At 38.9% G+C, this 24,033-nt stretch overlaps 1 protein-coding gene across 9 annotated transcripts in view; it reads right to left on the reverse strand.

Moving 5' to 3' along the window:
• The window catches only part of SLC37A1 (solute carrier family 37 member 1), a 36,225-nt gene continuing 12,192 nt past the window's right edge, over positions 1-24,033 (reverse strand). For 7 of the 9 annotated variants that reach the window (XM_013109264.5, XM_038172840.2, XM_038172858.2 and 4 more), the window contains 14 exons: positions 22,550-22,716; positions 21,747-21,784; positions 18,600-18,638; positions 16,485-16,568; positions 13,254-13,385; positions 11,681-11,771; positions 10,131-10,193; positions 8,763-8,848; positions 8,051-8,099; positions 7,133-7,206; positions 6,113-6,191; positions 5,460-5,557; positions 3,053-3,105; positions 1-2,457 (listed from right to left, as the gene is read on the reverse strand). In XM_013109264.5, coding sequence (XP_012964718.3) covers positions 2,442-2,457; positions 3,053-3,105; positions 5,460-5,557; positions 6,113-6,191; positions 7,133-7,206; positions 8,051-8,099; positions 8,763-8,848; positions 10,131-10,193; positions 11,681-11,771; positions 13,254-13,385; positions 16,485-16,568; positions 18,600-18,638; positions 21,747-21,784; positions 22,550-22,716 — 1,069 coding nt within the window. In that variant the 3' untranslated portion in view covers positions 1-2,441. The remainder of the gene's footprint in view (positions 2,458-3,052; positions 3,106-5,459; positions 5,558-6,112; positions 6,192-7,132; positions 7,207-8,050; positions 8,100-8,762; positions 8,849-10,130; positions 10,194-11,680; positions 11,772-13,253; positions 13,386-16,484; positions 16,569-18,599; positions 18,639-21,746; positions 21,785-22,549; positions 22,717-24,033) is intronic. The other 2 variants (XM_038172866.2, XM_038172867.2) reach the window with 2 other exon arrangements.

Here is a 24,033-nt window from a genome sequence, read left to right on the forward strand (position 1 = left end):
TTTACAGCAGAACCCATTTTTATTCTCCACAGAAGATAAATAGATAAAATTCACAATTACTGGCATTAAAAACAAAAACCAAACCCTGCAGTCTTATTCCAATTCGGCTCTACCTACTGGTCATTCACGTTTCCATAGACAAAATTTTGTCAGTCTTGCTGAATGAATGAATGAATATTGACACCCAGTAATAACAAAACAGTGTGTTCACAACCTGGGGGACCCTTAGGGTTGTTACAAAAGAGCAGCAATCTTCATCTTTTCGTTGAACACATTCGTTGCTGGGAGGAACTGAAATGTGGCACGTTAGCAAGGAAAGAGACGTCGGTGCAGCAGGAGTCCCAAATCCCTCCTGCCATCAGTGGAAGGAAGGACTCAGCCCAGCACCTCAAATGTTTTCACAGTCCCATATCCAAGTCACTTCAGCACAACAGCTATTCAAATAAATAAATAAATAACAGCAGCAGCCCCAACAAGTAAAACATGTAAAATCCAAAACACAGTTAAACATCTTTACAACGTGTAGCTGTTAAATATGACTGAAAGCATCCCAACCAAAGACTTCAGCCCTGATCTGCTGCAGAATTCTGTGGCATTTAAATACATCCTAAAGCCTAAATGCAGCATGGATTTACCGGTACAGACCAAGTGTCTCCCCCGGTCTCAAGAGGTTTATTCAAAAGGTGTACAGTTAACCAGTGATCTAGGTAACTGCAGCTTCAGAGCCTACATAGAGCATCCACTTGCAAAAGACTTTGGTACCTGCCATAAATCTTTGTGGGACTGAGGTCTTCCCTATGTCTCCGTTCAGTGAAAAATAAACACATTCTTATGCTGTTCGAATCAAGCATAAAGCACATGCTGAATCAAAACAGTGAAATAACTGATCAGAGACTGAACAATTACAAAACAGTCCTGGAAATTAAGTATTGTGCCAACACATGGAACATAATACCAGCAGCTGATGAGACATTTCTCCGTGTTTTGCCAGGCTATTTTAGAGTGCTGTTTTGTTAATCAAGTACAAACACTACTGCATTGTTTCACAGAACTTACAGCACAGTTCAGAACAAGACATGTGCCTAGAACTTCAATAAATACACTTAAGAACAGTACACAGTTTAAATTATCTAACCTTCACAATCTAAGTATAAACACCTCATACAAAAAATTCCTTTTTACTTTTTACAAGTTTAAAAAAAGATCACAGAAGCATCTGTTTTGCAAAGGAGATACCTGTATGAAGAAATGATATGTTCTGAAGACATTAAATTGTCTATTTGCTGGGTAACACTAGTTACTGAAATGTTCTCTTACAACCTACCACCTAGGTAATTTTTCTTCTCTTATATACATACATATTTTGGCTCTGAATCTGAAACTCAAAGCCACTTGAAATTAGCCACTCGAAAGAGATTTCTGGTTATTAAGGCCCTGATCTGACAATGACTTCCAAGCGCACACACCACCACCGGAGTACCCAACAAAGATCATTGCACTAAAGCAGCACTCTTTCTCAATCCTGTAATGCTGAAGTGTGGCAGCACACAGTTCTTTGCCACCCCAAAGGAACCACCTGTCATTTAAACCCAGCCTAGAGGAGCAGCACAACAATTACACGACGTTTGCACTACCAGTTTATAATGCCCTGAAAATTGTTAGAGCCCCCCACAGGAAATTCTGACTCATAACCTACTTCTTCTTGTTGCTTGGGACTCCGTTTTACACAATCCTAACTGTGGGCTAACATCCACCCAGAGAGTCTGTGGAAACCGCTAGCTGTGGTACACCGCAGCTGTAAATTCCATTTCATTACCTACCGCAAGGTTGGATGTTGTCCTTGGGAGCAGAATTTGTGCTATAGTTAAAAACTAATAATATGGTGAGGTTATTATTGTCTGAGCAGCTTTGAAATCCTAATAGCAGTGTACATTAATAACCAGCTGGTCTTGCCCTCTATAATGCGATGCCCTTGATCACAGTGATGCACACAATAACATAAGGGATACTTTGCTCACTGACACAGGGACATTTCACTGCTAGGCTGTCTGTTATGATTTCAACATCCTTCTGCTCTACTTCTGACTTGTTTTTGGAAAACACACAGTACAGCGCTTTAATTAAAACATCCTATCAAAAGAAATGAAAAGGCACTTGGTATTTCTCTTTGGCTCAGTTGAGGCGCTCTACTAAAAGCTTCCCAAAGTTCCTGTCCCTCCATCTGATGAATAGTTGCCATCCTGAGGTACTTATTCATGTGCAAAAATAAGAGCTTCAGGGATTTGCCAGTTGCGTTTCTCAAATTGCTTCCAGTAAACGTGCAAAAATTCTTCACCAAATAGAGTCTCTTAAGTATAGAATAACACATTCCGTGAAGATTTTTTTTCAGGGGAGAGCTCTGGTCACTTACGCAGTCGTTCTTCCAAATCTGGTCTCTCAGCTCAGTGTTCTTTGAACCTGGGAAAGGAGAGCAATCAGGCAGGAGAGCCTTAGGTGTGAGGTGTAACAGCCACTAACTTAAAAGGCAAGTTTTGCCTTTTGCTATGTGTTTTTGTATTCTATTTCACTGCTCCAAAACAGCCAAGGAGCCCAATTTAGATTTTGCTTAGGTAAGTGTAACCCCTGTGATTCACTGGTGGTTTTTTTTCTTCAAAACCTTGTAATTTCAGTCACCCTTTCCTTTAGAGAGGCCTTTTAGAAAAGGTTACATTTGAAACTACCAAACAATACACAGAAGGCAAGCAATAGAGTAGCTTCTTCTTCCCCACCTGCACGCTCCGTGATGAAAATCAGAAATATTCCATATTCAGGAAAAAAACAAACCCTAAGAGACCATGACAAGTCTGTTTTCAGGTGCTTTTTAAAATACAAGGTTCTAAAGAAAAATAATTATGATTTAAGAACATTAAAAAAGATTACTTTTTTAAAGAAAAATTGAAAGAGACAAATGGACATATACAAAACTAAGTATATTCTGTCTACATAGGGGTATTAGCTTAGTAATATGTTCTTAAACTGTTATTAAAGACCAACAGCTTTACATAACACTTACAGGGTATGATCTGCATTACACCGAAGTTCCTTCTGAATGAGACGGAGTAAGAACTGTAAAGAGAGTCACAGTATCTGTGTTACTATCTGTACAGATATACCAACAAGTTAAAATTCTGGCTAAGATGCACACTTTTATTCAAAGAGTTCCTCATTTGAAACACTACCCTGCAATGCTGAAATCAGTAAAAAACAAATAAATAAATAAATACGAAAATTATAGGTGTTAATATAGGTGTCAATGTTTGGAAAAGGAGTTTTCACAATGAACTTGTAACAAAAAATAAATTTCCTTTTTGCAATTGAGAGGCCAATTCCTGTGTAAAAAAAAAAAAACACAATACAATGGTTTTCCAAAGTTATTTAACCAGCAGATGTGTAAAGAAACCAGCAGAGGGAACCCAAGACTTCAAGATCAAGAAAACATGGCAGATGGAAATTTTGGATCTTAAAATGATTTCAGCTGCTATTCTGAAGAAGAGTTGTGTGTGTGAAAAGCTTTAATCACACAATTAGTCAAGATGAGTGATGTTAGTCATGTTTACTTGCATGTGCAGGATCAGGAATTTCAAATGCATTTTAAAAGGTGTGCTTGTGGAGACAGTCCCCAGGAAAGTGATTTCAGAAACAAAATTTGAGGACTCCCACATACCTTAAAGACAGAATTAGAACTATTCCAGGATTCCTCACTATTAAAGGTTCCCTTACCTTCAGAGTTTCACTGTTATAAATGGAGTTTTCTTCAACGTTATTATCAGAATATTATTAAGTATTGCTGGTTTAAGGTTTAAGATATTAAACCTAACATTTTGGAGATATGTGAACAGCAAAGCATGACTGATCTGAATACCATGTATAAGGCTAACCCCCCTCCAGATATCTTTGAGTAAATAGGAGTTGAATACAGGCATCTATACTCTGCACTGACAATGACAGTGAAAGGAGTTACAAAAAAGCTTTACAAGAGCAGAGTCAATCCTGTCAATAACAGTGCTTTAAAAATGCATTTTAAATGATGCAGCAAAGAAATGTGGGATTTTTTAAAAAATTTTTTTTAATAAATAACTATAAAAAAGCAGAGTTTTAAGTCTACTTAGGGAAACTACAATTTCCCAAACCCCACTGCAGCACAGAATGGCTAATACTGAAAACAGTACAAACCATAGAGCTGCTGACTATTAGAGGGAACATACTTTGAATATTAACTTATCTAATTCAATTAATTTCCATGGATTTCACATCTTACATGTGGAAATACATAGTTTACAAATTTGGGCTTCAGTTTAGAAAGAAAGTCTCAATCCCAACTCAAAACAAGAAATTCTGCTCGTCTCAGAGAGTGGTCTGACACACTGAGCATCAGCTCCTCTGCAGAACTACAGGGCTTAGTGGAATACCCTGCAGGCACAGGGTTTGGTCTGGGCACAGCCAGTAGAGAGGAAGGTGTATTTCTCAAGTGTTTCACAGTCACCCCACACTTTCATGAGCACTTCCATCCAGGACTTCAAAAGCAGAGGATAAGCAAGTGACACTTTAGGACATCTCTGAGGTAGAGTTATAGTAGCACTCTGCTCTGCTGGAGCGGAGCAGACAAAGCTGGTACAGATGCCTGCTAGGGAAATCCGTGGCAAACACAAAAACATAACCTACAGGTTAACCTGCAGGTGGCTGCAGCAAGACTGACTTCAAAAGGTACAACAAGGCACTCTTTGCCTCATCTTGTGTCTTCTTTGGTCTTTAAAGCAAAGCAGGGCATGTAAGGAGTAAAAAACCTTTTCAGATCTTCCCATCCAGCATACAGGATCTCAAACAGGAGGAGGAGGGAGGAAAGTGGATATGCTCTGTACCGTGTCACAATGTGTGTCACGCTCCTTTTCCCTAAGCATCTGTGCCTGGTTACTGTCAAAAGCGAGGAAGGCAGTTTTTGTTTAACCTAGTACAGCAGTTTTGGGGCCTATCTGGAGAATGTGATGTATTAACTTTCAGCAGTTTCATTATCATAGTGTTTTTGGTGATACAGCAATGTAGCTAAACAGTTGTTACTACTTCAGTAAACCAGCTTTAAAGAAAACAGAAGTAATTCTTTCATGAGTGGAATCTGATGCATCTTCCAGCTCTATATAGGAAGGTGTGCTTACAATTAGGCCTGCTGTAATCAGCTCAGCCAGTAATTAACAGATGTGTATTTCTTCAGAAATGGAAGTGCATCAGAACTAATCTGCTCTTCTGATTAAAATTAAATGAGAATTTCAAAATGAGCTGCTTTGCTCTTTTATTGAAAATTTCCTACGCAATTGGATGTTGGTTATGATGGACTACTGAATTTGCAAAAGGAAAATGTGCATTTTAATATACATAGTTTAGCATAAAGAAAATACATAGCAACCAAGCAGTGCTTTTAGACTTACTAGCAAGGCACACGCATCTGCCACCATGAGCATGTAAAACACATTGTTCCAACCAGAAGGGGAAATGAGACCAGCCAAGAGAGGCCCCAAAGCCGCACCTAAAATTGAATATTGATACTGTCAGAATGATGCAATGTAAGACTTACTATGCTGAAAGACAGCTATTCTGAGTTAGAGTATCAATTTATCCACCTAGATAACTCAGTATTACCCTATGGATTAAAATGTCCCAGAAAGTGTAAAACATAACTGGTACAGCTGGGACTCTAATGCAGGGGAAGCTGGAAGGCTAGAAGTTTGAGAAATACCATTCTTTGGCTCACAGAAAAATAATGCCCATCCCACAGCAAGATAAATCCTACTCAATTTTCCCTTCTACATGCCAGTGCCGAGGTCATGACTGCAGGTCTCACAAACAGCCTTCAAGGCATCTACTTTTTATATCTGCACTCAGTATCAGTCTATCACCCTCTCCCTCCCTCCCTCAGATATAGGAACATTAGGGAGGCTTATGGCTAAGTTCGCTGTACTCCCCATTTCCAAAATTGTACTGTGTCTTGGCAAAGCGTGAACTATTGAGAGCCTAGCTTCACAAAGATCTTCTGTTTTAACCTACCCCAGCAAAAGCAGGTTACCTTCCAGCTCTGGCTTACCTACAGATCCTGTTCCATCGATGATTGCTGTCACGGTGGACAAGGCTCTTGCATTCCCTTTCAGACTTTTATGGGTACCCTAAAGAGACAAAGACTGCTTAGAACCATCCTGAGCTGAACCCTCTATGTGAGATGCACATTGTGAAGTTGCCTAAAATATCCTAGCTCAGATCCTTTTATCGCTACTCAAAGAAACCCTCCACTCAATCAAATGGTTGCCTACAGTGTTCTCCTTTATTCAACCAGTTTGTTTAAACAACAATAGCTGTGAAGCTTTCTCTTCTGCGCATTGTGGATTCAAGCAACAAGGACAACACTATCGCTTTGCATTATGCTGCAAGACTGTTTCCATGGCCATCTTTTCTTCTACTAATACAGCAAAGCTCTGTAGAACAAAAAAAGGTTCTGCTGTGACAAGAATACTAGAATACCAGAAATTTAAATATAAACTGAAAAGCTAATTCAAAGAATCTGTGGGCCAAAAGAAGCCCTTCAGTCCCAATTTTAAAAGTCAGGTTTTCAGAACTACAAAAACAACAACAAAAAAAAAAACAACTGATGAAGTGAATGACTTTGCAACAAGATAGATGAACTAGACATTTCAGAGAACTGCTAATCAGACAGACTTATCTTCGTACATTGAGGAGAATACACTCAGGTAAGCAGTGATTATGTAAACTGAGACCTCACTTAGGTCAGATGTTTGGTTGCTGACACCTGAGGAATCAGTTAGCCTCTTCAATCTTCTTCCCAACCAACAGGTAGGCATTTTGTAATGTCAGACCCCACTCTCTAGCTAGCAGTCCCTTCAACAAGGTTAAGGATCAAACAGGCAGGATACTAACCAGTTTTAATACAGGAACTCTAAAACAATCTCAGTGGCTCAGTTCAACACAGCTTATCCACCTCACTTTGCTTCAGGACAGTGCAGCTCCTTCACTGACAATCCTACAGAAGTCAAATGGCTCTCTCTGGAGGCCAAAGCTGCTATGCTGGAAGCGGAAGGGAAGCCAAACTCACCAAGTCAGCAGAGACAGCAGTGGTGATCAGTGCGTAAGGTCCGTTCACCAGGGCACCACTGATAAGCAGCATCACTGTTGCAAGTTGAACAAAAACAGAAAATGTGAGTTGCCTGAATGACTAAACTGTAACAACAGGAAACGTCAGCCTGTGGTTTTTGAACAGTTTAATCCTTCCTTGGCTCCCCTGGCCTCATTACAGGGGACAGGAAGAAAAGCAACACACATTTGTATCTCCCTGCAATGTTTGCTCCACAGTGTAAACTCCAAAAAATAACAGGACTGATAGGACTGAGTTAAAAGTACTTCCCAGGGCCCTTATTGATCATGGTAGTTCAGAGAAAGAGGAAAGTCTAACCAAACTGATTCTAAGCACAGAGGATGCCCACAGGAAGTCAACCATAAGCACGCACCAAGCACCAGAGAGCCCTAAAACTTATCAAGGCCTTTATGTAGGTGAGACATTACTGTCAGCTCTTGTGATTCAGCTTCTGTTTTCACGTAATAGATACGGGATTCAGTCTACATATGTTAAGTCATTTTCAAGAGTACTGTAAGTAGTCTTTAAACCACTGTAAGTAGTCTTTTAAAGTGTCTGATATTTGGAAAAGTGGATAGAATAAAGCCTATGCAGACATAAACAAGCTCCATAAAAAAGACTAATGATATTACCTAAATCTCTTATCTCAGTGATTAGCAGACATGAACTAACATTATTTGTTAACTAAATCATGTCACCATTGAATTATTCCCTATTCTCTTTCCTTATTTCCTTATTATTCTCTTTCAAAAAGCCTCCAAGAGACAGTGTTCATTCCACACTTCCTCCTCTCAGGGGAAAAGAAAAAATGAAAGGGCAAAGGATCATAAATGAAAAGTTCACATAAAGCGAGGCAGAAAATAATTTAAAAATACTCACCTACAGTAGCCTCAAGGCCCATTTTACTGACTGCAGAGAACATGTACAACTGCAAAAATGAAAACACAGACGTGTTATAATACCAACACCCTCATTAATGGTAAAATCCCTATTTTCCCCATTTTAGTTAAAAAAAAAAATATCTGTTGGTATTATGTGAAAAGTAGTTCTCACATCCTAGGTTTTACAAAACCTTTTTAGACCACAGCAGAATGGTTGTTTGATTTGGACAGATCAGGGAGATAAGGAGCACGCTCCTCTTCCCCAGGTGTTCTTTCAGGAGAAAGGGCTATATTATGAGAACACTCAATTTTAAACTCTCCAATTGCCAGCTTCGACAAAGCACTGAATAGAGCTCACAAAAGAATCAAAACTCACAGAAAAATGCACCTCATGTGTCCAACTGTCAGTTTTCCAAAAAGAGCACAGCAGTTTTAGCCTTTGAGCAACTAAAATTCTGGCTAAAAACTGGACATCATATTTTACAAAAGAGCAATAAACTTTTCACATAATCCTGTAACAAGCAATGCATTAGGCTTGTTTCATTGCTTAGTAGAGGCAGCCCAAATGTCCATATTTGTTCACATGCTCAACTTCTTACGCTTTTAACCTGGCCTGAACTACATGTTCAACTTAGAAAATGCCGCTTGCAGAACTTCCTGAGTGCTGTCAAAGCCCCAGCCACAGCTGTCAGAGAGAGGCGAACTCTTACTGTGGGTGCTGCCAGCAACAGCATCATTCCGCAGGTCGATGCCCTCTTCTCTAGCCTGTCTGAAATCAGGCCTGCCAAAATTCCACCTGAAAGCAAGAGACAGGTACGTGAGGAGAATACTCTGTGCATGTTTTACACAGAAGATATCGACTATACTTAACGAAACCCAACCCAGATTAAAACAATGTAATAGGACTTTTAATGTACAGTTGCACACAGCAGCACAGATCTCGGGCCTGATGACACAATTTGCACCTAGCAACAACCCCATTAGCCCAACCAGGGTTGACTCAGAAGGTCAGGCAGGAATGGGCAGTTTTTCTGCCTCACTGGTTATTGCAACTGAATTTCCAAGCTGGTAGGGACGGGGATAAAACAGAGGTGGAAGTATTTAGAAATCATTGTTCTGCTGCTTTTGAATGCAAAATGCCTTTGCACCAGGTGGTCCCATTCTGCCTAGAATTCTGGGATCCATCTGTGCCCAGTTGGTCACTGGTCCCTTAACTCCTCACATGCAACAGTAAACTTAGCTGTAGTGTGCTCTGTTCATTTCCCAACAAGGGAAAATGAGCTATTTTAGATCCCAGGGCAAATTAAATACTTGTTTTTATCTCCAGGCAGTCACTCTAGGCTCTTCAAATTCCCCTTCTGGTGTTTGCAATGACTGTACACAGAAGCACTAACTGGAGTGTGTGGCAGGAGCAGGCTGGACGGACTGAGGGAAAGGAGCTGCCACAATGATATAAAGGGAGAAGGAAAGGAAGTTCCCTGGATTCTCCAGATTCCTCAATATTGCTGGGCCTGCCTCTCCCTCTCCAGCTGCCCATCTCCAAAATGCCTACATCCCACTCAGATTTAAATATAAATGCCAAGGGCCCAAACAGCACAAGCACAAGCTTGTATTCACAGTTGAATGAAATGCTGCTGAAAGAGGTCATTCACATCCCTAAGGTGATGTCTAACTCTGACTCTGGGATGAAATAAGCAGTGAAAAATGGCAGAAGTGACATCCAGAACAAGCCCGGAACAGTAAATGCAACCCACCTTGACACCTGTATCTTGAACTACAAGGGTCTACATCGTTCTTAATCCAGTGAAACTTCCCCACCATGAGCACTGTTTTCCAATAGACTGATACCGGGCTTATTTCCAAAAGGCACTCAGGGAGGGGGAGGAGAAGGTAGGGGTCAGCTGGGCATTGAGATGAGTATGCTAGATTCTCAATGTCCAATCCAGCTCTCTACTTAGTACCTTTACTGCTACTCTTCTTCCGTTTATATAAGGTACAAGACTAATAATACATATAAGCTGTGTGTACCAATGTTTTTTGCTAAACTGGTCTGATTAAGGATTGATATTCAAGCTTACCAAAGATTCCACCCACATCAAACAATGTAGAAAGATCCCCAGCTCTTTTGGCATCAAGATGTTCTAGCAAGAGAAAAAAAAATAATTCCATAATTTCCAAACCACAAAAAGCAGGTATCTCAAGTCTTGTCATGCTAAGGTAAATACATCTTACATCAGCACTGTTTGTTCACAGGAATAAGCTAACAGAAGGTGTTGTAAGGTATCATTCCATAGAGCAAACAAGAACGTATCATAACTGGTTATTCAGTGATACAATCTTTCGAATGCAATTATATCCATGGCAGGACACTTTAACACTTCAGTTATAGATAAAGCCCAACTGATAGAGCTGTTGATTGTTCAAGTTTGGCTTAACAATATTCCCATTTGTGAATAGCCACAGAGTCCTGAACAGTTAACATATACTCCTAAGTGAGGCTCTTGGCTCTAAAATGATTATTAGTATACATTTGGACTACCTACAGAGCTTCATCCTGGAGGCCTCCATCACCAGACAGGTGATGGTGATGTCAGCCATTAGATTATTGGCCGTGTGCTCGGTGTAACATGCACCGTGCAGTTTACGTGGAATACGAAGAAACAACAATTTCATCAAGTCCACTGTTTGCCATGGGCAGCAAGGACCACTGTTTGCATATACTGATGTCTAGTCTAACTCATGCACTATGGGGTCAGGGTTCCAAGAGCGTATCAGGAAGTTTGGCAACCAAGTTAAGTATGACATTTCAAAAGCAGCTACATTTCTAAACACCTTTGGTAGTTTTTAAAAGCTTCTGAAATACATTTGATAGAACAGTATCCGCTAAAATAGTGCTGTCAGAGGCACTACCATAACCTTACCAACAATGAATCTGCTACAGCACACACTGGAGAACCGTGATAAATTTCATTAATCCTTCTGTTGCCAGCCAGCTGCTTTCAAGGTATCCTATCTTGCAGGAGGTTATTGTTTATTTGGAGTCCACAGAACAGCCTTTAGCTGTAGTATTTTCAGCTATGTGCACTTCAGTAAATTGTTTAACCTGTCTCCCTCCACTGGCTGCTATTGCAACACTTGTCCAGCACAGCATTTTAGTTAGCTGGGGGCTTAAAGGTCACATCATGATTCACAAGAACAGTAATTTCTCTAGGGAGAACTCCTACCTCTGTACTCTACAGCACAAACGAAAACGCAGTGCTACTGAACACATAAAGAACCTCATTTAGATTTTTGGTATATGTTTTAATTAGGCACTTGATCATTTTAAAACATTATTTTAAAAAGTATAGTTCTCTGATTTGCTTGCAAGGGCTGAAGTCACAGCATTGCAATTTGGATTTCTTGATGATAAACCACTTTTTTTTTTTTTTCCCTTTTGAAAATACTTTCCAATAAAATTGAATTCGTAAAACTCAGAAATATGTTTGTTGGTGACTTAAAACTCCTGCTACTATTGCAAAGATAGCCCATTTCAGAAGCAGTAATGTTTATTTTCTTATTTATTTCAAGCTCATATTTCTACACACTTTGTAGTCATAATTCTGTTTCTCCTTACTGTGATACTTACCCACATTTGTGATATAGAGGGGAAGCCAGAAGAGGAAAGTATAGCTCACCAGTTTTGCAAACAGAAGACAAAGGGAGAATTCTATGACTCCCTAAGATAACAAAGGAAACACGAAGTTAGTATCTTAACAGAGGCTGTTATCTGCTTTCAAAGATCACTATGAAATTGTTTCTAAGAAGCATTTTACCCTTTTTTTTTCCTCTAAAAAAATCCCTGAAGGCATTCTTCCCCAAGAGCATAAAGTTTATAATCGAGCTGACTGCGATATTCTACTTATATACATTCTTTTAATTATAATGAATTGAACAGAGAGAACACCAAAATGAACAGGAAGGTTTTGATTCTGTCTGGAACACCTGCATAGCTTGTTTTCCTCATTTAGAGACTTTTTATGCAGCATTGTATGGGAGCATATTCCAGAGGAATGGATGTATTTTTATGTTCTTTAGAACTGCCCTTCAGATGGGGTCAAAGATCTCTCCCTTATTAACTCTATACAAACAGCCAGTTCACTGGCATGACACAGTTCACGTTAGTATGTGACAAGAGCACACTGCAGATGGGGCAGATGCCTATTTCAAACACTAATTTGTTCCATCCTCTTTTGTGCTGGGTATATGAAAGGTTTACTTATTGGACAGAGCTGCAACTAAACTGCCAAATTAACCTATCTTCATTCCCCTTACCATCTGATATATATATATATTTTTTTTGTTGGAGATGGGTGTTTTTAAATCTCTCATATGGTGTACTGCAGTTATCTGCAGGGACAACACACATACGCAGCTGGCTCCACTTCACGTACAGCCGTGACCCTTCCCAAAAGCTGGCAGGAAAAATACTGTGGAGTTACAGAGATTCAAAGAGGCAGCAGTAGCAATTTTTCTACCTATTTTTCCACTCCGCCACAGGAAGATCGGTTGAGACAGAGGATCAGACTGGCAGAATGAGAGAATGCAGGAATACAGTGGATTTCTTCTGCTACCTTTACACCTGGTCCAAATCAAGTTGAGTATAATTTTTTCTACTTGTGCATTGTATTGAAGCTGATAGACTTCAAGCTGATAGGACAATCAACTGTAGTTCCCTGAACTACAGGAAACTTATTTCCTTTCCTTTTAGCAGCAATCTAAATGTTTGGTCTGTCTCATATTTCTCCATATAAACAATACAAGAGATTTTAAAATAAAAAAATAAAAAATAAAATAAAAACAATGTTGAGGAGCGGAAAAGAGAAGCCACGGAAAAAAATTCTGACACAGAAAAGTACTTACAGGTTCAGCCTACTCTTCCATTCTCAATACTCATATCAATAACTAAGAACAGTGATTTTTTACATTACAGGCTGCTATAGTATTAATTATAATGAGGTTAAAAAAAAGCAATTTATACAGCCACTGGAGCCTAGATGTTTGTCTTTTGTATCAAAATCTGCTTTAGCCTGCATATACCAGAATTGCCAATCAAATCTTGTGATGCAAAGTTAATGTCATCTAGCACTCTGTCTAGAACCTCACGGAAACAAGGCAAAACCAGACTCTTGGAGGAACAAGGAAGAATAGCACAGACTCACAGGTATTCGCAAGGCCCCAAGGAAGCTGATAGCTGATGTCCCATGTCTGCCTTCCCCAGTGATCGCACTGCTCGAGTTCTGTGACGCCGTGCAGTTTTCACTGTCAATAAGCAAATGCTGCATCTCTGGATCCTGCGATTTCCCCCATATACAAAAGAAGAGAACAATGTATTAAAATACATATCAAACTATCAAATCATTCTAAAATAATTTATTTTTAAAAAAGTATTCATTTTATTACAGAAAGTTACAGCTTTTAAAATCTCTTGATTTTGATGAATGGAGTATAGAGAAAGTAGTATATGCAGAAAATGGGGTGAAATGAGCCTGGTCATTTATGCTTGTGTGTTAAGCGTTATGGAATCAAGTCTCCATTCTACAGTGACTTACTTCAAGTTGCAAAAAAAAACAAAACTACATACAGAGTACGGTCTAAAGGAACAAAATTTCCAGTCTTCCCTTGCACTACTACTTATACGTGGTGTAATTAAAAATTAAAACCTCCAAAGCCCTACAACACATTTCTGTATAAAACCATGTATTATCCTCCTCATGTTTTAACACCAAGCTCATTTTTCAGACTCTGTAACATCTTATTCAATAATTTAAGTACAGGCAAAGCCGTATTTTCAGTTGAGTTATGGATACTGAACGCTTTCTGTTAAGCAATAATGAATTTTTCACCTGTCTCGTTTGAGCATTGCAATCCACAAATTCAAAAAAAGTCTGAAGCTTACCAATATTACCTGAGAACTCAATCCTGAGGTCTAAACTAGGAATGATTTCACTCCAATAGTAACTCCACTGGCTGCTAAGAACAGTTGCGGAGCAAGTTATCACTCAACAAGAACAAGCCATCCCAGTCTAGCCACAGACAGATCTCATTATTTTTAATGAGATTAAAATTTGTGATATTATCCAAAATGTTTGTACAGAGTTCATAGACAGGGTGCGGGATTTATGGGAGACCCTACGCTCTGACGAAGCAGGAGCCAGAAGACAGGAAAAAAAATATAAACAGAAATCTAGCTCGGCACTGTAAATCTGTGTTACAGTACATGAGTCACTCCAGCAGGAGCAGCATTCATCTTCTGAATTACTGGAGCAACTTCAAAATTTGAACTATTTTAACAGTAGCAAAGCAAAATACCAGCTACTAACATTAAAAAAAGTCAATGGAAGATAAGTCTAGATAATGCCTTAGGGCACGTCTCTTGCAGAATTTACTCAGCAAACCCAAACGGGATTGTCTGAGGTAACGCTGCTCATTTCCCTGACAGGTAGCTCTGAACTTATTTAAGTATAGAGGGTTAAATATAACAGTGAAAGCAACCAAAATCCAAATAACTCACTTAGCAACTCATACTGAAAACCTTTACCAACAATTTTTGCACTGCATGTAGCTAAATGATATATAAAAAACATCAGCCTGTACTGAGCAAGGATAACATTGTTCAGCCTTGTCAGTTCGTCATGGACTGTGATTAGGCATATGGCACGCTACTGATCTCTGGGGAAGGACTCATTATCCCTCAATTTTGTACAATTTTCAAGAGGCCAACGTGACACAAGTGGTAACAAACACATGGAGGTATTCAGGTCGCTTAGCCAAAAACAGGTGTTTGTTTTTTTTTTTTTTCCAGTCATTGCCTATCCTGAATATTTATTTTTATAGTAATTGAAGAGGTCAGGAAAACAAACAAACAGACAAAACAGTAGAAGCTGCCACCCCAGTGTCCTTGCAGCAGACCAGCTCATAAATGCAGAACATCTGTTGCTTGTGCAAACACAAAAGCTGACAGTGATCACCAGCTCAGCACAGCCGTAACGCAACCATTGCAAAAAGGTGTTCAACTCCATTTTGACAGGAGCAAGATTATCTCTTGTCACTGGCAAAAAATCTGGGGGTCCTAGGCAGTAATAAAAAAGTTTTCTTTTTTGTTTTTATTTTTGTTTTGTTTTAAAAACTTGTTAGCTCCATAACACAAGCATATAACCTAGCTGGCTATGGCTGATGATGGCTTTGTTGTCAGCACTGTCCCCCTGTTGTGCCCACAAGGGAACACCAGTCAGTGTGGGAAGGGGCACATCTTCCCTGCCCACTGGCTCTGCAGGCTCTTTGCACAGGCTGACAGGGAGGGGGCCAGTTTGAGGTACCAGCTGAGTTAGAAGAGGAAACTTTGTCAGCTGATTTGCTGCCTGTATTTTAGCTCTGTCTTCATGACTTGTCTACAGTCACCTACTTATCTTCTTATGTCTTCTCCCCTTATCTTTCCGCTAGTTGTGACAAATGATTTCTGGGCTGGAGTCTGCTCTTGGGCAGCTCAAAATGAACAGGAATAAACTCTGTACGCTCAGTAAACTCAGGGTACCTTCTGTGTTGAGTTTCATTCCGAGTCACTGAAGTTAGACTGGTCACAGGGGTTAGAGAGAGAGCCAACCAAAATTACTAGCCGAGCCTTTCCTTAAAAAGTTCAAAACCTTTCCATCCCTGCTTATAATTCTGGGAAACAATCTATGGGCAAAGAACGAAAAGAACAGGAAGTTTCTATTTTCCTGTAACAGTCTGAAAGAAGCAGAAGTGTTAAAAAAAAAAAATGCTCTCTCCCCTACCCTATCCTCTCAGGATATGATGTGTCAAGTGCACTGAATACTTCAAACGTGTACAATATTTCAAGTGAAAATTTTCAGTTAATTTTCATCACAAGAAAAAAAATCATTTTGCCCATTAAAGAGCAAATCCAGAGATCAGTTTCCAGTGAGAATCACCAGCACTGACGGTTACAAGCTTTAAGCATGATTCCCATGAATAATTGCTCCTATTTACAACTCTTTGCCTCCATGCATACTAAGTGCATGCTTTTAGTACATCAAAAAAAGAAGACATGATACTGTAAGGAGTGGACAGACACCACAGAAGTAGTTAAAGGATTTCAAATGCTTTGTCTTGAAAATATCTGGCAGCATTTACTTTTGCTGGAACTGTATGAAGATCACAAATTAAAGACCAAAAAAGTAAGCATGCTATCTTACTCAGTTCGGCTTGTAGTATTTCTCTTAGGTAATGCTTTGTTTTCTTGTCTGACAGTACACCAGTATATGAAAAGGGAGGCAGTTTTCAGCATTATAAAATAAAGATCTACCTTTACCAATTATAAATCTAATGTAAACTTTCCACGTGAACTTTAGGAAGTCTACTATGCTATTTTACAATAACACATTGCATTTTACCTGAGGCTTGCTGGCTTCCTTAGCATTTAAGGTTGGCATGTGGACTCTGAATCGAGATGCACCATTCAGGAAGGCGTTAGAACTCTGAAAGAAACAAACAACACCTCCCCATACTTTTGTTGCTTGTTTTTTTTTTTTTAAAGGATTACATAGTGTTAATCATTACTTTATAACTAAAGTCTTTGTGCATCGTAACATAAATGGATGCATCTCTAATTAAACGACTGTGCATTTTGGTTTGCCTTTTTAAGCTTTTATGCAGACCTATGGCAATGTACAGAAAATGCATTACAGCTGTATTTGAAGGTTTACTTTATACTGCTGTTATAGAGCAGCAGCATACTGAACTCAGAGCACAGTTGTGCCATTCTTAACATCTTTAGCAGCTTTTTCCTCTACTGAACTTTTCTTGGCAGTGCTAACAATTTTTCTCATAAGCAGATAATCCTAGTAGCAACTACAGATTTCCCCGCCGCCCCCAGGAAAACCTTGTTTCTTCATTTCTCTTCATTTATGATACGATTATCCCATTAGTTTACTCTCACACTGTTCTAACCCAGAAATGGGAAAGAGACCATGCTCCTATGGGCTAGAAGGTTAGCAAAGTCAGAGTGCTTCAGGGGTGCTCAGAACAGAAACCAAGGCAACAAGCTGTATTTTAGGTCCCAGATGGACCTCAACTAACCCACTGGTTTTTACACATTATTTATTACCACGTGCATTAGCGTATCGCTTCACACCAAAATTACATCCCTTAGAACACATTATCTTGAAATCCTTGGCTTAAAAGGATTTGCCAGGGAGATTACAGTTTGTGCACTGAAATAAATATACAGCTTCAAAGGAGGTTTGGAGTCAGGTAGGAACAACCTATTGCTAAGACCACAAGAAGCACTGTGGATTCCTTAGGGATGAGATATATGCTCCTGATGTGTCAAATCACATTCTGAATGCCACATTAAAAACAGACAGACAAAACCCACAAATAAATAGATAAAAAGAAACCACCACAAATCAGAAAAGATCACCCATCCTCACTGAGTATTTTAATTCAAAATGAATCACAAAGTAATTCTTGCCCAACACAAACACAAGAATATATATATATTGTGGTTTTCTTTACACAAACTGCCATTCATCACCCAAATCTTTCTAAGAATACAAAAAGCTTTTGAGAGGTGGGAATAAATTTCAAAATTGGTGCTGCTCAATGCAGAGCTGAGGCACAAGCAATCCTGGGCATAAAAATCTTGTTTCTCCAAAACAAACAACACTTAAGGGCATAGGGTCTGAATGACAGATTTTAAAATTTTATCTTATAGAAAATTAAGCTCGTGTCAGAAAGTGATTTACAACAATCTGTGGGGAAGAAAATCAATCACCTAGAGAAAAGTTACCAGCAGCTGAGCAGAGGAAAAAAAAAAAAAAAAAGAGAGAAAGACTTCTTCATCTGCCTGTCAAAAGTAAGATTTACTGTGGTAAGGAGGAAATGTCTGGGGATAAGGACTAGACTCAGAGGCTGCACATTTAATACTTAAGACCTCTTTCTTCTTTTCAGAAAGATAAAAACTGCAGTCTGGTTTCTTCTAAATGCACAAGCACTTTGCCACAGGAGTTTAAGAGATGTAGGTTTCCTGGAAATGCAAAGTCAGGTTAAAGAAAGTTCCTAGAACATAAAGACAGGTCTGTATGAGCATGCTGCAATGAACACATGTACTTATGAAAAAGAAGCACAGGGAGAAAAGACTAGAAGCAATAAAAAAGTTCTAAATAATCATGTTTTACAAATGCTATTAAACCTTCTCTTCAACTTTGATGATAGAAGTGCACCAATGCATAATCAGGCACACTGACTCCTTGCTTGCGTTTGTAGTGGGCATATCCTTCTGGAACGCTGCAGATTAAACTTCCAATTCTAGTCATTAAAATCACTTTATCATCATTAAATGTTTTGAAACAAATTTCAAATTCATAAATTAGAGCCAACGTGAACACTAGCAAAGAAAGCACAGCTGAAGGAATCACTGAAAAAAGAATGAGAACTGCACATCCAAGGATCTCTGCTTGTCTCTCCATCTGTTCTTCTGGACAACTCAGTGAAATCAGATTACTCACCACTATAAACTCTGTAGAAATACTGGGCTCATGACCATGCTGCAAACAAACAGTAGACCAAATTCATCCAAGATAGTGATACCACAGAGAGATGAATCTAATCTTTACATCTTAGTATGAATCTACCTTAAATTATTCCCTTGCATTGAGTATCTATTTCCCTTGTTTTTAAACAAAACCAGCCTCACTCTTCTACTGCGAGGTTCAGCTTTTGGCACCCACTGGCATGGCTGCCTGAACATAACCAAAACATTTGTCTGAAGTGACCTGCTACAGAGTTATGAGCAAAGCAAAGAGGTATGTTTCTTTAATTTCTTAGAAAAAACAAAAACAAAAACATTTCTAACTATTTACAAAAGCGTGTTACCTGATATGACTGAGCACAAAAGGGCAGTTAGGGCTGCCAACAAATTTTACCTCTTGTTCAGCAAGGCTGGAATTTTGTTGCCAGTGATAAGAGCTTACAGAGTCTGTTTTATTACATGAACCTTCCTTCAATTAGCAATTTTTATTTATTTATTTTTAATTTAGCAATCAGACACGGTCACTACCACATCTGCATTTCCAGATCTTCTTGAACTTCTTTTCTAGTCTTTTTCACTTCCTCAACTTCTACAATCCCCCTCCCCCCAGTGAACAGAAACTGCGAGCCATATTTATTAAAGGATTTATAGATTTTATATTTTACCTATTGTACTTTGCAGACCACACAGGTCTGAAGTGAGATACTTAAGCAATTCAGATGGAGTACAGCTTCCCAAGACAATGACAAGTCTTAATCTGAAAAACGACCAAGGCAGGCAAAGAAGTACTTTTTAAAGCCCCCTTTTTAAAGATTCATAGTTATGAATATATGCAACAGGGAAGGAAGAAGTAATGCCTCTTGCTCTGGAGAGCAAGGTTTCCAGGGAAACAGTACGTCAAATGCATTGCTACACAATGAGACTGCACATGGTGCAGTGATCTTGCTGATGTCCTAGAGAAGATGAGGTCAAATGATAGTCTCTTCCTGGGAACTGGGGAAAGTGTAATGAATGGAAGGGGGGAAAAACCTCCTAAAATACTGGATTTTTTAAAAACATCATGATGAGTAGATATTGAATGTCAAAGTTTTCCATAGCAGATCCTTAAGACATACAAGCAAACCATTGTGCATAACTCTGTAGTTGTGCTTTCCAGTAAAAGTGTATTTGAAATGAAAAGTAAACATTTAATTCTATAAATCTTAGGAGTGAGTTCTGTTAACATTATGCTCCAGGTATTATAAAAAGCAGCTGACACGTTCATGGGAGCACCTACAGAATATAGAAAAGCTGAGGAAAAAATGCCTCCTGTTAGGAGTCTCTAAGAGTCACATAAAAGATTCTCATACTTAGCAGAATTTACCTTTAAGAAGTGAAAGAGAATTAAATGAAAAATACAGAGTGAATGTAGCTTATCTCACAGTAAGAAACTAAGAATAGGACTTCCACAGCCCATTACAGGTAATCAGAAGCCTTATCAGACGCCTTCCATATGAGGAAAAAGTCCATTAACTGGTAAAGAAGAAGTAACAGAGAGCAGAAAAGTCACCTTCAGTTGAGTGCATTTAAAATGTAAAAATCAATCTGTCTAAAACTACTGGGGGGGAAGCAAGACACAGAAATTATCCCTGAACAATCTACCTGTGCCTCTTGCAACGCGAAGGCATAGTTCACGTTTACATACACATGCAAACAACCTTCATATATAATCCTCTAGTATTGGAAAACACACGTGGGATTCACATAAGACCTTTGCTCCAACACTTCTCTCATGCATGGGAAACTCCAAGACCTTCTTTTGCCCTACTGTACTTCCAAAGAACTGGTTGTTACACAGCTACTTTTCCTAATGTTCTCCTTTTTGTTCTCTTGTCTATTATTTTTCTCTTTTTCTGCTTGAATGGCCTCCCTCCTCTTGGGTTATAGCAGCACAAGGCAAGAAAAGAATCATCTTCTCATGTAGCAGTAGCTAAAGTTTTCTAAGGCACATCTCTCTGTCATTGACATAGCTCTCTACACTACTTAATTTTGAGCACATAAAAAGTCTTGTGATCTTCTGTGTAAAACACATTGGGCAAATACCAGCCTGTAACTACCTCCCAACCTACATTTAAATAGTGTTTGAACAACCTTGTACTAATATTTAAGGCAGAAGGATTTCCTTTTGAAAACAAATAAAAGTTCTAACTTTGCTGCCACAATGTCACGAGAAAGCATATATGCAATGTTTAGCAACACAAAGAAAGCTCAGAAAGCTTCAGGCACGTATTTTAAACCTGTTTCACCACTGCCTTGAGTGGTCAATCTCTGATACTGGATTTTCAAACTCCTGCATGGTATGTGCCCTTGTGATCCAGGCAGCATGTGTCCCACAAAAAAAAACAGTTTGTGTGTATGATAATGCATTTATAGCCTAGTGAGGTTTGCTACCTTGCAAAATAGTTCACTATCCTGCCAAAACTTAAGCCCTTGAAGTATAAGCTCTTCTAAACCAGCAACATTCATTGTCTTGATACCAGTAAAGTGTGTAATCAATACATTCTTAAAACTCATCTGATGTTTAAAAATAAATCATCTGCGTATAAATAGCATCTTCACTCTTGAAGATTTCAAAATTTGACTAGGTAAGCCCTAAGCGATCTGATCCAATGGCAAAGGTAGACCTACTATGAGCAGAAAGTAGGATCAGATGATTTCCAGAGGTCCCTTCCAACCTGATTTTTTCTGATTCCACAGAACATACAATATTGTGTTGTCAATATTCAGGTCAAAATGATCTGAATATACTCAGGAAGAGTGGAAGAAAATAAGGTACAGGAAGAGTGGAAGAAAATAAGGTAACTCAAAGAAAGATGAACAGTTTTTACTTGGTTCACTGTACTAAGTTCATCCGTTACAAAACCTTAGCTAAAATACATTCATTCACCTTCTTGATTCATACTGCTTTGATAGAAAGCGAGCTCCTGGTTTACTTCTGAAGCACAGAGGGCAAATCATTCCCTCAAATTTGGGTCAGTTATAACAACCTGGCGCATAAGGGCCATGCAGATTATCTGATTACCAGAACTACTATAAACCTGTATATTAGAAGGCAAAAATCAGAGTAGAAAATGTATTCACTTACACTGGATGGTGTGGAGGAGCAACTTATATCTTTAGGATCTGAAACACAGTAACAAACACAGTTAAACTGAATGCAAGCACAAAGAACCTGTCTTAAAACACCTATCAGTAGTGTCATTTACCACTAATATGCCAACAGTACCGATAACACAAAAGTAGTCCTGATATAAACATTTAATTGTATATTTAGGGGAAAAGAAAAGAGAGCTCCATGGTACCGTTCCCATCCTAAGACCACTGTAAGTACTCTTCTGGCAGTCCAGCTCATTGCAGCACTCTAGTTGTGTCTACAGAGCTTTTTCCTTCCTCATATAGGACAGTTACAGCAAAATAAGCATTCATAGTATCTCTGAGTCCACAGAGGAAAAAGAGAAGGCATTCCTTTTTAATTTCTTATTTAAGGTGACAGAAGATGCTCTATTGGCTGATTCCTGTACTTTGTAGTACAGGATATAGATGCCATGGGTTGAATGGTAGCACTGAGCATACAGTACAGCTAGGTGGGGTATTCTACTTTCAAATGTACCTCACTTGAAGGATTTATAAAGACAGGGAAGTAAAGACAGGGCAGTGGACTGAATTCTGTAGTGTTACTCTCTCTTTCAGGTATGCCAAAGTCTGAGTGTATAAACTCTTCTGACATACACGGGTTTTTCTCCATCTGGTTCTAGGAGTAAGGTGTTTCAGTACTGGTGTACCTTGAGGAATATTCCTTAACTATGCCCTGGAACATCTTGCTTAAACTGCTGGTGTTCTTTCACCATAAGGAGCCCCTCCACGATTCTATTACACTAAAGCACTTACGTTCAATAAGAAAGAGGAAACAAAATATTCCCATCACTGCAATGATAACACCAGGCATCACAAAGGAGAGACCCCAGCACGTAGACACCCAATAAGCAGCAATTAAGGATCCCAAGATATTTCCCACTGAAGTGTGCGAATTCCAGATCCCCATGATCAATCCTCTCCTGCACAGAAAACAAACAAACAAACAAATAAAACACACACAAAAAAAACCCACAAACATTTCTTATCTTTCGAACAATAAGCATTATTATCTTGAGAGAAGTATATCAAAAAGACTGCTCAACTGTGATGTCTGTGAAATACTTGAAATCTTATTGTTCTGCAACTAAACACTTCTTTATGCTAGTCTTTCATCTTTCAAAGCACCTAAATATTAATAGAAGTGTTCGAAGTACTTCTCTGTACATGACAGAGCTCATCCTGCATTTAATGGCATTTAAAGGCACCATTAGGGCTTCCACATTCCTGGACAGAGTTTCTTTGATAAAAACATGTATGCAAATATTGTGTAGCATATACATGCTAAGTCTGATGCTTCTGTGAATGGAAGTCCTGTAGGCATATTGCACAAGTAATCTGATGCTTTGGGGATATGTTAGACAGAAGAAAACTATCTGTACAGGACAGGTAAAGCAAACTCAGTGATTTCTGATCGCATCCTGGGCTTGCTAGGCACTAGTTTAAGGTAACACCTGTGCAAGACTGGCTCCAAGATATCAAACTACTGTCAGCCTGGAAATCCCAGAGTAGAGCTGCTGTAGAATAGCTGCAGCAGGACTAATGTAAACCACAAAAATCCTACTGAAGTCACAGCAGTTAGCGGTTTTTATCCTTTTAAGTCCTACTGAAGGCAAGGCAGTTTTCCCAAGAGTTTACCTGGAACAACCTAATTTTAACTAAAACAAGTCTTTTTCTTTGGCTGAAGACAAGATCCAAGAGGTCTGCTCGTGTTTCAAGGAATCCGTGGCAAAATGAAAATGGGAACCAGCTCACTAACTTTCAGACCAGAGCCCTACACACCAATCCATTATGCAAACTCTTAAAAATCCATTATACAGACTCTTGCTTTTGCACAAAACAATCTGAATGTGTCTGCTGTGCACAGACTTACCAATTTTGTTCAGTATTTTATGATGGTTATCATTCTCTCTATGTTGTAACTAAAGAGGCTTCAGGGACTACAGAAAACTAGTTTGAGACTGTATTTTCTTAATTGTCCCATGATTTTATATAGAAAGCTCACACTGAATTTTCATGTCTTCCTCTTGAAGTGATTGACAGTAACTTCATTCAGTGATATCTACAGTGGACACCACTACAGCAGCATTATTGCTACAGGCATCAACCATTATCAGAGACAATGAATTCAGCACGCAGCTCTCACAAAATTTATGGAAAGTTTCTGTGTGGTATGACAAAACAAGCATTATGAGTGACCTCTAGTTAGGATTTTTTTAAAAAAGATGGATTTAAAGAAA

The sequence above is a fragment of the Anas platyrhynchos genome, chromosome 1 (assembly GCF_047663525.1).
Source record: "Anas platyrhynchos isolate ZD024472 breed Pekin duck chromosome 1, IASCAAS_PekinDuck_T2T, whole genome shotgun sequence".
Taxonomy (NCBI): domain Eukaryota; kingdom Metazoa; phylum Chordata; class Aves; order Anseriformes; family Anatidae; genus Anas; species Anas platyrhynchos.